At 32.4% G+C, this 16675-nt stretch overlaps 1 protein-coding gene across 4 annotated transcripts in view; it reads left to right on the forward strand.

Annotated features, from left to right (window-relative positions):
- ARL13B (ARF like GTPase 13B) overlaps positions 1 to 16675 on the forward strand; it is a 67138-nt gene that overhangs the window by 41393 nt on the left and 9070 nt on the right. For 2 of the 4 annotated variants that reach the window (XM_036097325.2, XM_078061014.1), the window contains 6 exons: positions 4011 to 4116; positions 4978 to 5180; positions 8678 to 8792; positions 11761 to 11986; positions 14351 to 14467; positions 15438 to 15506. In XM_036097325.2, the coding sequence (XP_035953218.1) occupies positions 4011 to 4116; positions 4978 to 5180; positions 8678 to 8792; positions 11761 to 11986; positions 14351 to 14467; positions 15438 to 15506 (836 nt within the window). The remainder of the gene's footprint in view (positions 1 to 4010; positions 4117 to 4977; positions 5181 to 8677; positions 8793 to 11760; positions 11987 to 14350; positions 14468 to 15437; positions 15507 to 16675) is intronic. The other 2 variants (XM_078060965.1, XM_078061046.1) reach the window with 1 other exon arrangement.

Here is a 16675-nt window from a genome sequence, read left to right on the forward strand (position 1 = left end):
CGCTAAATACACAGAATTTAGAATAAATAGGAATGGAAACAAGCTTGGTGACAGCTTTTTAGTCCATTTACTTTAAAATGAATTCTATTTTATTTTAGGAAGTCCCAAAGGCTTACCTCATGAAATCATCGAATTTCAGAACTACAACAGCCAGAAAAGAGCTTGTATTTGAACCTTACACCCTTTTCTTTTTTACTTATATCTGTCTGCTATTTTCATTTTAAAATAAGTTACTTAACATAGTTTCAGTGTAGAAAAACTAAAGTTGTGGAGCAATCTGTGATACTGTTTATAATATCAGTATAACAATTCAAAATGAATTTTTACCAGAGTGAAATATTTATAAGAAGTATTAGAAATGAAATTTCTCTCAAACTACTAAATATCCTTACCTTTCCTTTTTTGCTGCCTGAGTTGTTATGATTTGAGGGTAAGAGGAGGGACATTACTATAATATCTATCAAAATAACATTTGCATTTATTCTTTGATTTAGTAGTCCTAGTTCCTGGAATCTGTTCCCAAAATAAGAAATAACTCCTTCACACACTTACTCTTCACAGCACTCTTTGTGAAAACAAATCACTGGAAACAACCCAAAAGTCCTTCAGTGTAGGCTTGACTGAATAAACAAAACATCCATATAATGATCATTTTGCTTATTAATAAAGAATATAGTAATAAAAAAGATTTCTTTATACTGCTCCAGGGTAATTTTAGGATTTACTATTTTTTAAAAAAGCGTGGTGGTGCACAAGAGTGTATGTAGTATACTAACTAGCTCTAGAGGAAGAAATGGAGGGTAGAGATAAACACACACAAATACCCTTCCCCATCACCAGTCAATAGCAATGAATTTCCATAGTCCCCAATTGTGTGCTTTAAAATACCATTTCCCCCATAAACATGTTTGTATTTTCAAAAAGGAACAGTGGGAGGATGAACTAAAAACTAATGAAAATAGTTACCTATAGGAGAATGGAAGGAATAGAGAAGAAAAGGGACAGAGATGGGAAATAGTTCTGATTGTACCTTGTTTTTATAGTTTTGAATTTGCAACCATATAAATGTTTTAAAAATTAAATCTTAAAAGAATAAAACTATCTCTAAAAGGCAAAAGAAGCCTGAAACAAATGAACCCAGGTACATATCTAGGTGGTGGGATAGCTACACAGAGAAGGATTATTCCGAGTAATTTAAAAACTGAGTATTTTGACCCGTGCATCTTTTGTGGGATGTATATTAGAGACAAAAATATTCACAAAGAGATCTTTTGACCTGCATTTAGTAGGATTTTTAGTAATAATATTGGTATTGTTATCTTGAAACTCATATATGTTGTAGGATAAAGAAATAGTTAATATATTAGGAACTGTAGTTTTCAAGCATAAGAAAAAAAGAGATACAAATTAAGCTAAGTAAAATATAAGTAATATTTGATTTAAAATGGAAAAATCAATACGAGCTCATGATTTTTTTTTCTTTCTTACAAAACGACATTTTTCCTAGCTTTATCCACTGAGAGGGTCTAGAAGCAATGGCATTAACAGCAATAAATGCCCATAGTCCCCAGGTTGTGATCTTTAAAGTACCATTTCCTTCCTTACTGAAAGGAATCAGGGCTCCTTAGAGAAATTGATGATTCCAGGTCTGGGACATTGTTTTTTTTTTGTTGTTGTTGTTGTTTTTTTTAAATGAGAAATCAAAGAAGCTACCAAAGCCTATTTAAGTTGTACCAAAAGAACACAGGAGCTAGTTCAAAGGGGATTCCTACTGACCAAAAATGGGTAACTTTGAGCCTCAAAAATAACAATGACTATAATAAATTGAAACACATCAAATACATTTTTAAAATCCATGAGTTCATAATGATATCCCCTCACAAACCAAAGAAAGCAATTCGGAGGTTGATAGGGCACCAATTCATTCTTATGAAAACTAAGAAATGAAGGCAAAAATCAAACATTTATGTTGACTTTCATCTGAATTTTATTTAAGTAAGTTACCAAGTAGTTGATGAAAGCTTACTTTTTTTTAAAGCAAAATCCAGCTAGTAAATTCAGAAATTCAGAGTAAATTCTAGTTCTAATTCATAGAACTAGAAAAATCATGATTTTATAAGCTCTTATAAAATAATGAAATTAAGCAAAGGTCATTAATGGCTGTTAAAATCATTCAATGAAAGAAAGGTTAGTGGGGAACTTTATTTTGGATGAATCAAGCTGACTCCAGCCAAATCCACTGATCCATTTTAAAATCACTAAATGTTCTATAACTAGATATTCTATGCCTTCTCAGTATCAGCACCATCTGTGAAATACGCTTGTCAAGATTTCAACTTGAAACTCATCCAGCCTGTACATCTAACTGCAGATGTCACATCTACAGATGTGCATCTAACTATAGATATAGGAAATACTGGGTATGCATGTTAAAATGACCTTATAAGGAAGATAGTCGAATCCTAAACACAGGAAATTCTATAAAATTCTATAGAAATTCTATAGAAATGGGACTTACTTTGTTTTCAAATAAATGTCCTGGAAGGAAACGTGGTGGTGGTGGTATTGCAGGGGTGTAAGTGTTGGGACTAGGGACAGTATCAAAAAGATTTAAATGAATACATTGTAATGTGTATCTTGTTTGGATCTGAATTTGGACATAACAAAAAAGATTGAGGAATGTTAGTTTTTTTAGGTGTGATAGTGGTATTATGGTAATGTTTTTTTAATTTTTTAATTTTTGGGTGAAGTAACATAACTGGGCAGGGAAAGTAGAGGATATGTAGATGAGCAAGAATGACGTAATGTTGATAATTTTTAAAGGTAGGTGATAAGGTTTCATTAGATTTATTATTCCACATATTTAATAAATAATATATATTTGCCTCTGAAATGTCTGGCAAACCCTGACCAAGACAGTGTTTTATTAAACTTTTGATCTCTGCCATCTGATAGGCAAACAGTAACTTGTAGTAATTTTTGTAGTAACTCCTATTTTTTTATTTTTTATTTTTTATTTATTTTTTTAAAAGATTTTATTTATTTATTTGACAGAGAGAGGTAACGAGAGCAGGAACACAAGCAGGGGGAGTGGAAGAGGGAGAAGCGGGCTTCCTGCCGAGCAGGGAGCCTGATGCGGGGCTCGATCCCAGGACCCTGGGATCATGACCTGAGCCGAAGGCAGATGCTTAACGACTGAGCCACCCAGGCGCCCCAATTTCTATTTTTTTAATAACTTATTTTGGTTTTTCATTTTGTTTTTCCCCAGTTTGTTTCTAACTGATCAGCATGGTTTTTATGCCCAATGCTATGCCAAGTAAATTAAAAGTGACCCTGCCTTTCCAGTAAGTTGCACATTTATGTGGACACATTCACACACTGAAAATACAGATGAGCTCAAATATTACAGGCTCAGTATGACCATCTGGGTGTTTAAAACATGATACAGTTTGTATTTTAAGAAGAGAAGGACATAATGTGAAAGTTGGAATTGATGGCTGAGGGCAGTGGAAGTCCGTTTCTTTTTCTCTTTGTAGCATTTTTTGTTGTTGGCCTATTGCCCTATTGCTTGTTTTCTTGACTCTTCTGTTCAGTTGATTTTTGCTTTTTATAGGACAATTCTCACAAACTTATTTTAGCAGTAATAAATCAAGAAAAAATGATAAAATAGATACTACAATTCTTTTTTAAAAAAAAGATCTTATTTATTTGAGAGAGAGAGCACGAGCGGGGAAAGGGGCAGAGGAAGAGGGAGAAGCAGACTCTCCGCTGAGTAGGGAGCCTGACGCAGGGCTCAATCCCAGGAATCCCGGGTCATGACCTGAGCTGAAGACAGACACTTAACTGACTGAGCCACCCAGGCACCCTAATACTACAATACTCTTGAACCAGTGTGTTCTGTAATCAGTATGCTTAATTAAATCTTTGGAATAAGAACATGATCAAAATATTTTTAAGTGGCTTTATGATCATGTATTTGCTATAAAACTACTTCATTTATATCTCTCTAGGTTGGCAAATAAACAAGACAAGGAAGGGGCTTTAGGAGAAGCTGATGTGATTGAATGCCTGTCTCTGGAAAAATTGGTCAATGAGCACAAGTGCCTATGTCAAATAGTAAGTTTTTGGTGTTTTTTTGCCCTATGAGATATGTTCAGCATCACTTAGTTTTTATAGAGGTGATAGGCAATTAAGTGGTAGACACCTAACAAAATAATTTATTAGTGTCTTAAATAATTTTTTTTACCCAAGAATTCACATTCTCACTTCTTCTATTGATATTATTTAATACTGTAACATATGTTTTCTGTTTAGTTGTTACTTCCATAAACTTTCATGATTTCAAAGGCTTTAGATTTGCTTTCGTTTAAGATATTGCTGTTAGGACATGTAAGTTATGCAAACATGTCATACTATAAATTTTGTAGAATGGTAAAGTATACATACAAAATTTAATGATAGGGGAGGTTATAATGAGTTTTGAAAAATTGTATCAGGAGAGTTATCCTACAATCTTAAGAAAGGTGGACAAACAATTTAGTTGTTCATTCTGGTTTCAGAAGATAACCATTAGGCTGTCAATCTTAAAAGATGTTTACTGCTATAAATTCCCTGTATATAAGGAATTAAAACTTTCTGCTGTTTTTAATAAGTAGGGGTATTTTTCTTCTGGCAATATAATTTTGTCTTCCATTGGATTTGTTTAAAATTATAACTGGCACTGTCGACTTATGTCATAATGTGTCTCATAGCTTACAGATATAATCCATAAAATATTTCGACTTATCTGTACTAATGTTAGTTTAGTGATCATTGCAAAGTTGTCTTTTGTAAGTTAAATAAGCAGATGCTTCATATCTCATATCATATAATGAGTTAGTTTTGATTTGCCAGTAATTATACTTAATGGTTTATGTACAGATTTTTGTGGAGAACTTTTAATTTTAATCTTTAAGTCAAATAAATTGCTGTTTTCAGGAACCTTGTTCAGCAGTCTTGGGATATGGAAAGAAAATTGACAAGTCCATTAAAAAAGGCCTTTATTGGCTGCTACATATCATTGCAAAAGACTTTGATGCCTTAAATGAACGCATCCAAAGGGACACAACAGAACAGCGTGCTCTTGAAGAACAAGAGAAACGAGAAAGGGCTGAACGAGTGAGAAAATTACGAGAAGAGAGGCAAGTAGATTTATTTGTACCACAGCACTTGCAAAGTCAAGAACACCACAGCTTTATGAATAACTTTATAGTTTTGTCTATTCAGTTTCCTCTTGCTGTATGAAGATGTTAGGTAAGGTTTTTATTTCTCTGGATTTTTCTGTATACAAGTTTGGGTGATAGGGTTCTAATTTTCCTAGTGGTGTTATAACAATTAAATTTATTCCTTAGTTATTTATTATTTCCCAGAATTTGAAGATTTTTATCTCATCTTATGGGTAACATTGGGATAGTGGTTCTCAATCCATGGGGTGATTTTGCTTCTCAGGACATTTGGCAATGTTTAGAGATATTTTTACTTGTCACATGGGGGTAGCTGGAGAGCTACTGGCATCTAGTGGGTGGAGGCCAGGGATGCTGCTCAATATCTTGTGATACACAGGACCGTCTCCCACACAAAGAATTATTGGGCTCAATATTTCAATAGATTGAGAACCCCTTCTTTTTAGTCTAAGCAAAGATAGAAGGTAAGCTGTTAGTGGATCTGTCAACTGATGCAAACTCTGATCTTTGTCAGAAAGTAGATTAAATTTCAGTATCTCAGTGTTCTAAAATGTGTTTTTAAAATTATTTTAAAAATATGGTGTTTGAAAGCAAACATTTAAATGGAATTTAGCAAACTGAATTAAAAAAAAGGATTATATAAATTCTACCACAGAATCATAATAATCTTAATGTGCAAGAAAGTACACAGATTTGATTAGAAGTTGAGTTTAGTACTTAATACCATGATTCAGCTTTCTTTCTCCACTGAATTGTTATGTGGTAGGGGAGGGGAGAAATGAAAAGATTTATTTATTTATATAATATATATATAAATATATATATGTGTGTGTGTGTGTATATATATATATATTTTTTTTTTTAGAGGTGGGGGTAGGGAGGGGCAGAGGGAAAGGGGGGGAGAGAATCTTAAGCACGCTCCACACCCAGCAAAGAGCCCAATGTGGGGCTGGATTTCACAAGCCTGAGATTATGACCTGAGCTGAAATCAAGAGTCAGACACTTAACTGACTGGGCCACCCAGGCCCCTAAAATGAAAAGATTTTTAAGTGAGTTCCTGTAAGATACAAAGTTGTCTTCCGTGTATCTAAGTAATATTGGCCTCCAATGTGCTTTTAACATAGTTGTAGTCTGGTAGGCAAGAACCCACTAATTACCCTTGGTGATGCCTTTGTGAGATGCTTCCTTACACTGTTGAGGAAATCCTCTGATTACTGGTATCTTTCATTTAATTCAGAGATAGGACTTAAAGAAATATTTTTAGAGATAACTCTCCATCCCCCAGTGCTCAGTAATATGAGCAGATTATTCATCTAGGTCTTCCTTGATACCAGTGTGAGATTTTAGTAAATGTGAGAATCTTTGGTTTTCTCTCTCCTAGTGTATCATATTTCCATGTTATAAAGCTCAGTACAACCAGTAATTCATGGGAGTATACCTTTTATTTTCTGAGGACTCTTTTGCTTTTCCTCCACTAAGAAAGCAAACAAAAATAACCAGAAAAATTGAGTTGGATAAAAGAAGTCTAATGTTAGTCATTTTTTTTTTCAAGTTTTTACCTTTTCCAGAAAGATATTCTAGATCATGTTATGGCAGGCTTTTCTATTATCCATTCCCCTTTCCTCCTTTCACCTAGCCATGTCACTTGTGGTCTGAGCCCTCTCCTGTTGAGCAAAGAGACTCTGTAATTAAAAGTGAATTGGCATTTAGAGACAAGTTATTAAAAAAAGAAAAAAAAACTAATTAAATCCAATTGAGTAGGTTCAGATATTTTTGAAAAACAGTAAAACATGCTGTTGTTGATAACCTGAAAATATTATGTCAGTACTAGATTACCTGAAATTGCTTAGTAATAAATGAATAACATTAAGAGCAATTACTGTCTTGTAGGTATGTTCATTTACACAGTGCTTTTACATACAGAGTGCTTTGTCTACACAACCCTATGAGGTAGATATTTTTATCCCCATTTATGGGAAAGCTGAAGCTTAAAGATCCAGGTAGAAGTCCAAGGTCACAGAGGTAATAAATCTAACTCTTGGCTTCCTGTGTTCAGAATGAATGGATATATCTTTCCATAATAGAGCATGATAAATGTCATAGTAATGAGCATTCATATTACCATACTTACAGTGTAGTTGCAGATCTACAATACTTTTTTGTCTTTGGCTACTTGTTTTAAAAAGAAACTTATTATTCTTCATGCCTGGGGCAATGTAAGCTATAAATAACAGTGATAGTAAGTGTTTCAGTAGTAACTAATGTGGAAATATTTATTTAATCTGAATGATATTGGGCAACTTAGTTTTATAATTTCTCTACTTTTACACAGCAATGATTGTTATCCAGCTCATTTGTGACATACAGCTTGACACAGCCCTGAAGAAGGGTGTTAACTAGAGGACTTACTTATTTGTCAACTTCAATGAGGATGGCATTTGTTTGGGAGGGTAATTAAGAAATTGATGAATATAAACCTTTGGGACATAGAAAATTAATTAACAAGCACCACTGACATTAAGAAGTCAGTCATAGGGAATGCTATTTTTGTTAGCATTTCTTTTTTTTATTTTTTTATTTTTTATTTTTTTATTTTTTTAAAGATTTTATTTATTTTTTGACAGAAACAGCAAGAGAGGGAACACAAGCATGGGGAGTGGGAGAGAGAGAAGCAGACCTCCTACTGAACAAGGAGCCCGATGTGGGGCTTGATCCCAGGACCCTGGGATCATGACCTGAGCCGAAGGCAGACGCTTAATGACTGAGCCACCCAGGCACCCCTCTTTTTTTTTTAATTCAAATGATCAACTATGGAATATTACTCAGCCATAAAACATAATGAGAGCTTGCATTTGCAACAGCATGAATGGACCTAGAGGGTATTATGCTAAGTGAAATAAGTCAGACTGAGAAAGACAAATACCATATGATTTCAGTTATATGTGTAATTTAAAAAAAAACAAATGAAAAACAAAGCAGAAACAGACCCATAAGCATGAGAACAAACTGATGGTTGCAGGGGGAAGGAGAGGTGGACAGGCAAAATGGGTGAAGGGAAGTGGGAGGTATATACTTCCAGTTATGGAATGAATAAGTCATGGGATGAAAAGTATAGCCCAGAGAATATTGTGATAGTGTTGTCTGGTGACAGTGGCTACACTCGTGAGCATAGCATAATGTATAGACTTGTCAGATCACTATGTTGTACTCCTGAAACTAATGTAATATTGTGTTTCAACTATACTTCAAATAAAAAGTTCAAATGATTAATCTTTACATGGGGCTATGCATGCCTATTATCTGCATTAGGATTTCTGAAAGTCTCTCCATAATTCAAAGCCATGTTCAGATGTTTAACTTACTCACTTTAATAGCCTTAAACCTATTACAAGTGTTCTTAAACATGGGTCAGCATTTTCTCATAAGGAATTCCAAATTTTTCTCTCAAACAATAGAGAACAAGGAGAACGAGCACAGGCGGAACTGAATGGAACCAGCAGCCTAGCTGAGTTGGACCCTGAACCAATTATTGTTAATCCTTTCCAGCCAATAGCATCTGTCATCCTTGAGGTATGGATGGTGGCAAATGTAATTTTTATAACTTAAGTTATAAAGTTGGAAGTTGAGAAAGGAGGTAGGAAGAGGTGTTCACCAGAGATTATTTCTAAAAGAAATTAAATGGGAGAAATGGATTAAAGGCTTGCTGCTTTTTCTTCTTCTTAATGTTTGCTTTTTGATCTAATATAAAAAGGAAAGCTGACTTCTGAATTAACTGAGAATGAAAATGAAGATTGAATGTAGCAACTGTCATAGTTACTATCCTGATAAATCTTTTTTTGTCATATGATAGTAATGTATTTACTCATATGATAGTATTTCATATGATAGTAATGTATTTACTCTTACATTGTCTTTCTCCCTGTGTTGCTGTTACTATCCCTTTAAAGTAATATTAAATGCTTATGATGCATTTTAGAGTATGTAAATGATTTCCTAATTATTTTCCCAGGATATTTCAGAATGTTTGAAACTATAGTAAGTTCTTCTATATATGAATATAATTTATTTTAATTTTAATTGTCAGAAGTTTACCAAAATTAATTTTTAGACTTTAATCACGAAGAAGTTAAGGGACTGTGTGTGTGTGTGTGTCTGTATATCTCTATCTTCGTTTTCATTTTCTACTGGTGTCCAGAGTTCGCACTGGCCTTTGCTTTAATTACCCTCAGCAGCCATGCCTCTTTAGAGGCAGAGCTTCCTAAATCTCCATTCACTTAGAGCTTAATGTGGCAGCTGACTTGGTGGTCCCATCTGTATATTCTCCATTCCTCTTCCCCTGTCACTGCCTCCTTCCACACAGGTGCTCATCTGGAAAGGTGGATGATTGTTTCTTCCTTGGGGCTGCTGCTGAGGAGGGAGGCAGCTCCACAGGTAAGAAGATGATTGGATAGTTTTGGTATTGCTTTATTTTGCAGAGTAATTGGTAATATGAGATAGTTTGTCTTAAGTTGCTTAGATAACAGAAGGTTAATTGTATTTAATCTTTTTATTAACCCTACTACATTTACCTTAAGTATATGCTTTTCTAAGTATATTAAAGCTGTCTTAATAACTTGAGCTATTGATTTATCTCTATCCTATTAAATACTGTGGTTGCCAAGTTTTGTTGTATGTCCTTTAAAAAATGCTGATAGGAAGGAAATCAAGTTTGACTTTTCACTTTGAAACATGCATTTTCTCTATATTTGTAATAAAGCTCATCTTGTAAATGATGACTGATTATTTTATAGTACCATGGTTATAAGTTACTTAGAAGGCCTTAGTGCTTCTACCAACATTGTATTTTTCATGATATAAAGATATGAACAATAATGGTGTATAGCATAGTATACCTCATATTCAAAGTCCCTGAACTAATTAGTGGCATACAGAAAGTATAGTTATTGTGCTTTTAAACTATGTTAATTTTAAGAATATGATCAATAAAGAAATGAAATAAATGAAAACAAATTACCTAAAGTCCCTTTTACCAAGCAAATTTTCCTTTCTTCACATAAAACTTCTCTTTTAAAATGTTTGCATTTTAGAGAAACACCCTACATTCCTTTGATTTTACCACAGTTAAAAAAAATGATGAGGTATTGTTTCCAGAATAGACAGACCAATCAATGGAACAGATAGTAACAAACTTAATTATGCATGAGGATTTAGTATAAGATAAAGGTGACATTTCAAATCTGAGAGAAAAAGGAGTTAGAATAATGGACAATTATTTGGAAAAAAGTAAAATTAATGAACAGTGTCTACCAAATTCAACTCTAGAAGACTTAATGTGTAAAAAAAGAAGACTTAAAAGTACTAGTACATAATATAATTGAACATTTGTATATACTTGGAGGAGAACTTTCAAAGCAGGACAGTCAAGCCACAAATCATGAAGTGAAAAACCCCAATCTTATTATATTCAATTTTTAAACATCTGTTCTACAAAGTTAAAGCCAAAGAACAAACCCTAATGAAAAATACTTGAGACACATAAAAAAAAAAAAGAACCCTTAAAAATTCTTATGAAAATAATGAGAATCTAATAGAAAAAAAAGGTTTTGAGTTACCATGGATAGGTCCCTAAAGAAAAAAATAAAAGTGGTAATAAGGTTACTTAATAGTTCATCTTCACTAGCAATAAAAAAATTAAATTGAATTAAACTAACACTGAGGTAAAAATATGTATTTATTAATTTGGCAGACATGTAAAAGACTGACGATGATATACAGGCATTGAAAAAGATATGAGGAAATGTCACTCTCCTAACCCTTTGCCTGGAGTGTAAATTGACTTTAGCTTTTCTGAAGAGTGGTGTGTAGTTAACTGTTGATCCAGTAGTTCTAGGAATTTATTCTAAAAACCTAATTCAATAATTGTATTTCTTAGAATGAAAAATTGAAAATAATTTGTCTCTTCATTAGGAGTTGGTAAATTAAGTTATGCTATAACCATTCAAAATGATAATATAATTGATGAAAGTAGTAATGGCTAATGCTTACAGCATTATATAACGTATAGCTAACACTTTACTATGGGTCAGGTACTATTCTAAGCACTTCAGATATTCATTGACAAGGAAAGAAATATATATTCTTAAGGAAAAACTTTAATTCTTTTCTGTTTAAAAAACAAAGGCATAAATATGTATATGAAGAAAGAGACATTTAATCACATTTATGTATGTTTTTGGGTGGTGTATGTCTGTATGTGTGCGGGTAAGAAAAGAAAGACACCTCTTAGTGATTACGTGCCACACAGATCATTTCTTGATTGTGGAATTACTGGTAATATTTGTTTTCTTTCTTTGTACTATCTGTGTTTTCTGAAAGTTTACCAAACAGTATGCTTTAGTGATATATTCAACAAATAATTTTTTAATAGAAATATCACAGTGCCCTGAAGTTACAGAATGCTTTTGGATTATTTGATTTCTTCCTTAAAACTATCTTAGACAACTATTATATTAAAAATAATATATTTCATTTTTGTTAGAATGAAAGAAAACTTGAAAAAGAGAAAAAGAGACAAAATATGGAGAAAGACAGTGATGGCGGCCCCCTGAAACATAAAGTGGAGGATGAGCAAATAGAGACACAGAGCCAGATCAGTTACAGTAGCCAAAAAAACAATGAGCTTGGAATAGTAGAAAATTATAAGGAGGCATTAACACAGCAGTTGGAGAATGAAGATGATACAGACCAGCGATCATCAGAATCAGGTGATAAATCTAGTTATTAAAAAAATACATTTATACATATATATAAAGACACAAAACTTAACAGTACGTGTCTCATTTGTCATGATTATTTTCACAAAAAATGTACTGTAATATTTTTTGTCTCCAAATGCAGTATTTTGTCATGGTTTTCTCATGGTTTTGAATTTCTCATTAGTGAATATGCTAACTTTTGTTTTTATTCATGATGCCTTAAAATATAGTCCTTTGTAATTTAAATGAATTTCAGCAGAAAGTTCTGTTTTCAGTTTTATTTCATAAATTTGGAATATAGCATAGTCCCAGGAATCCTTACACTGTGTTTAACCTTTAAGGCTTTTTTATGGGGTTTTGTTTTAAACTTCGTAATACTACAGTCAGCATCATTTCTTTTATTGACTTGCTATTTCTACAGAATGCAGACATGCTCAGTTGGACATTTTTAAAGTCAATAGCCATTTTCCTCTTATTTTAATATCATATAAAATCTTCAGTTCATAATTGCTTTTCTTTCTCTTAAGTGGCTATATGATTTAACAGGAAGTTCATGTCTTTGGTGTCATAGAATCAGACAACCTCGGATAGAATCTAGATATTTATTACATTACATTGTATTGTTTTTCAGTCTTAGCTTCCTCATCTCTAAAATGGAGATAAGCATCATTTTTTTTCCCACAGGGCTTTAAGGTTACTTACAATAAAAATAACCCCACAGTGTTCCTAGTGCAGGGCCTGACACATGACCCAATAATCATTACTTCCTTGTAACTTCTAGTTAGCAGTATGGTTTCATTATATATGAGAATTTTTGTACAGTATCAGGAAGGTTATGAAAATAAGAATGTAATCCCTGAGGTTCAGATTAGCTAACATGGATGTTTTGCTGTATAAAAAAACTAGATTTGAAAGTTATAAATTGGGAAGGTAGGGCAGCATATTCATACCCATGTAGTTCTGTTAACAGAGTTAAACAGAAAATAGATTTAAAGTGGCTTCTCAATATATTGAAAGAACTTTTGAACATTAATACTCTTTGTTAAAGAGCAAAAGATTTGTCAGATTGTTTGAAAATATAGTGTAGAAAGATCTAAGATAGTCAATCATATAACTATAATAATAATTAACATTTTATACCATAGAACATGGTTTCAGATATATTATTTAATGCAGGATTATGTTATTTAACATAACAATCCTAGGGTATATTATTCCCATTATTTTGAATAGGAAATCAGGGACTTGGAGAGATTGAGTTACTTGGTTAAGATCATATATCTCATCTGTGGCTGGGCTGAGAGCCCCCTTCATATCATCTGCCCGTTATCCTGTGTTCTTTTATGATCCTGAGCTATTCCCATCCTGAAATACCATATGGTTCTGGACTTTCTCTTTCCTTTCTCTCAGCTGTAAAGCTTAGGTTTTAATTGTAATATGTCTTTGTTTTTATCTGGAGTAAAATGTCTCAAATGACACAAGTAATTTATTTAGAAAGATAATGTGTTTCTAAACATGTTTATATTTCTCATTGCTTTGCAGATTTCATAGATGTTGGCTATTTCTCATATAACAGATAATTCCCATTTTATAAAATGTATTACATATATGTAAATTAAGTAGCTGGGATTGTCAATTAAAATATTTCAGTAACTTTGGTGTTTGGTTATTTAACTATTATGCTATACCGGTTTTCATTGTTAAAGTTTACATGTTAATGACATAGATGTCCTTAAATTGTTTATAAGTACTTAAGTGAGAATCTGTAGTTATTTTTTTTTAGAAAGAACACAAATTAATTCTGCAGTCTCTAATAATGTGATTTTGGTTACATGTGTTTATATTAGGCATACATTGTCCAGGGGTTATTTCAGTGGGTAATGTGTTTAGATTTGATTGGGGTCTTTTTTCACATTTCAAAGAATTATTTTTGGACTGTTTATACCTAGAATCCATTCTATATATTCTACTGAGACAAATCAACATCTCTCCCCTTTCCCTCGGCCATTCTGAGTTTCATGAAAATCCCTGCAATTAGGCCATTATATTTACTTAATATGACATTCGGAAAAAATATAAGTTACTTTTGGAAAGGTGAACTTTTTTTTGTATTCTGAATAACCTGTCATAAAACTTAAAATACAGGCTTTTTGCTGTTTGTATCATATTCATTAATTATTTATTCAATAAGCAATCATTTTAAAAATTTACTCTTAGTAAAGGCAGATTCACATTTCATTACTGGTAACAATTTCCAAAGTTGAAGATGTAGTTTTATGGTAATGATCATATGAATATCTAGTTCCATTCTTTTTTATTATAGAAGTTTACATTTTCCCAGAGGCATATAGTTCCATGTTTATATTCTTTTAGATAACAGTAAAAAGAAAACTAAGAAACTAAGAATAAAAAGGAGTCACCGTGTAGAACCTGTTAATACAGATGACTCTGCTCCTAAGAGTCCAACACCACCCCCACCTCCTCCTCCTGGTGAGTAAATTGATATTGATACTGAATTTAGAAATACTGCTTTAAACAGTAAGGAAAAAAAAATTTTGTAATTTTATTCCATATGTTTATTATTTTGTGAATTTATGAAAAAGGCAGTTTTCTCTACTTTGTTCAAAATTTATCATTATGTATTTCCTTTTTTTAATAAAAAAAATGTTTTCTAAAAGTAAAAAATAGTATGTAAAATTAATAAGAACACTTTACCCAAGCACTTCCTAGAATGGATTCAAGTCCTACTTGAAATATCAGTACCCAGATTGCTAAAAGGAATTTAAATGTAATGAATGGATGGCTAATGTAAGTTTTTAAAAAGTTGGATCTTTCATCCTGAAAGTTATCATTTGAAAGCAAGATGTGTGAATTTTTCCAATATATTTCCAACATACATACTGACCTTCTAAGTTGTCATGAGGATTAAAAGGAATATTGCATGTAAAACACTGGGATGTGCTAATGGCTCAGTAATTGTGAGAAATTTCTGAGCACTAGGCACAGTACCTCACATACTGTAGGTGCTCAATAAATATCTAAATGTATATGTTTATAGTGTCCTTTTAGCCCTGTTAGAAGGCTTTAGGTGGTAACATTTTCCTTTGAGGATTATTTTAAGACTCCTTTCTAGTATATAATTTATTAGTAAACATTTATTTTAGCCTTTGCTAGGGGTTGGAATAGTAGCCTAAGGTAATTTTTGATGGTGGTGAATGAAGATGCTTATATTTTTTACTAAAGATAAGTAAAAACTTAAAGCAGATGTTACCAGCCTATAATTACATTTTAAAATAAAAACTATTTCAAATGGCTTTGTGGCTATTCAGTACTGTGTCATTCAATATACATATATGACTTGACATCAAATATATACATTCTTGTCAAGGGAGGGATCCTCTCAACAGGCCTAAAGAGACATTGTTTAACAGTGTTTTAAAATGTTTTTCTTTTTCCTTAGTTGGCTGGGGAACCCCCAAAGTCACTAGACTTCCAAAACTTGAGCCTCTTGGTGAAACACGTCATAATGGTAATGCAAAAGGATCAGTTTTCAAATATACATATTACATCCACTTTTCTTTACCTCATTACTTCAACCAACTTTTATTTTTGGAAGCCTTTCGAATCCACAACCATCCTTTTTCATTATACTTCGCTTTTTTCATTTAATTTTTTTTATTCTTTAGTGCCTTTTGCCTCCATATAATTTGTTTACCTTGGACTACAGATGTAAAAATAATCATAGTTCATGTTTATCCATTATATATTTACGTAAATTGTTATGAAGAGTGAACAGGTATAAAGCAATTTAAATTAAATATGAGACATTACAATTATGCTTAGTGTTAAAAATAGCATTGTCCTATATGTGCTCAGTATACTCGGTGAAAATGCCACATAATTGTTCTTTGTTTCTAATAAGACCCAGTTGCTGAATATTAAAGTCAAGTAAAGATCAACACAGTTTATAAAATCAGAGACTAAATCAGCAAACCAAATAAAGTTCAGCTAAATAGAAAGTTACTAAAGGCTTACTGACTCAAGAAAACAGTTTTCTTTGGATGAAATTAACATAAGGTGTAGTCCAGCCAATATATGGCATTGGAACTCCACAGCTGGAAAACTAGAGAAAGGACAGTTGCGTATAAAGAACTGCCTGATACAAAAGGCAGAAGTTCTGATTTCAGACCATCAGCCCAGGCTCTTTCAATAAAATGTTTCTAGAAGGCAAAAGGGTGATTATGTATATTGTAGCTCAATGAAGTTCTCCATCAAGAATATCCAATTCCCTTTTTGATGGCTCTGTTTACCTAATTTAGAACTTGGATTCCTAAGGAGACCCATTTACCACCAGGAAAGAAAGTCAGAAGTTTAACGTTTACAAAAGCATTATCATGTAACTTGAAATTATGTCAAACTTTATAAAATATTTTTATTCAAAAAGTACATTAATATAAATGACCCATTTGTTTTTCAGAAGAATGTAATGAAATACATCTTTCATAATCATTAGTGAAAATTAAAGGATTTTTTTCATTTCTAAATAGAGAAAAGTTTGTTCTTAGACCATATGGGAATTACAGTGAAGTAACATCTCCGGTTGACTGACTTTACATCAGGATGTTTTTATTGACTGTAATATGTTAGTTCGTGTTTAATGATACTCAAATTGTGTATGTTAGAATACATTATCAGTTT

Source organism: Halichoerus grypus, chromosome 1 (genome assembly GCF_964656455.1).
Source record: "Halichoerus grypus chromosome 1, mHalGry1.hap1.1, whole genome shotgun sequence".
NCBI lineage: Eukaryota > Metazoa > Chordata > Mammalia > Carnivora > Phocidae > Halichoerus > Halichoerus grypus.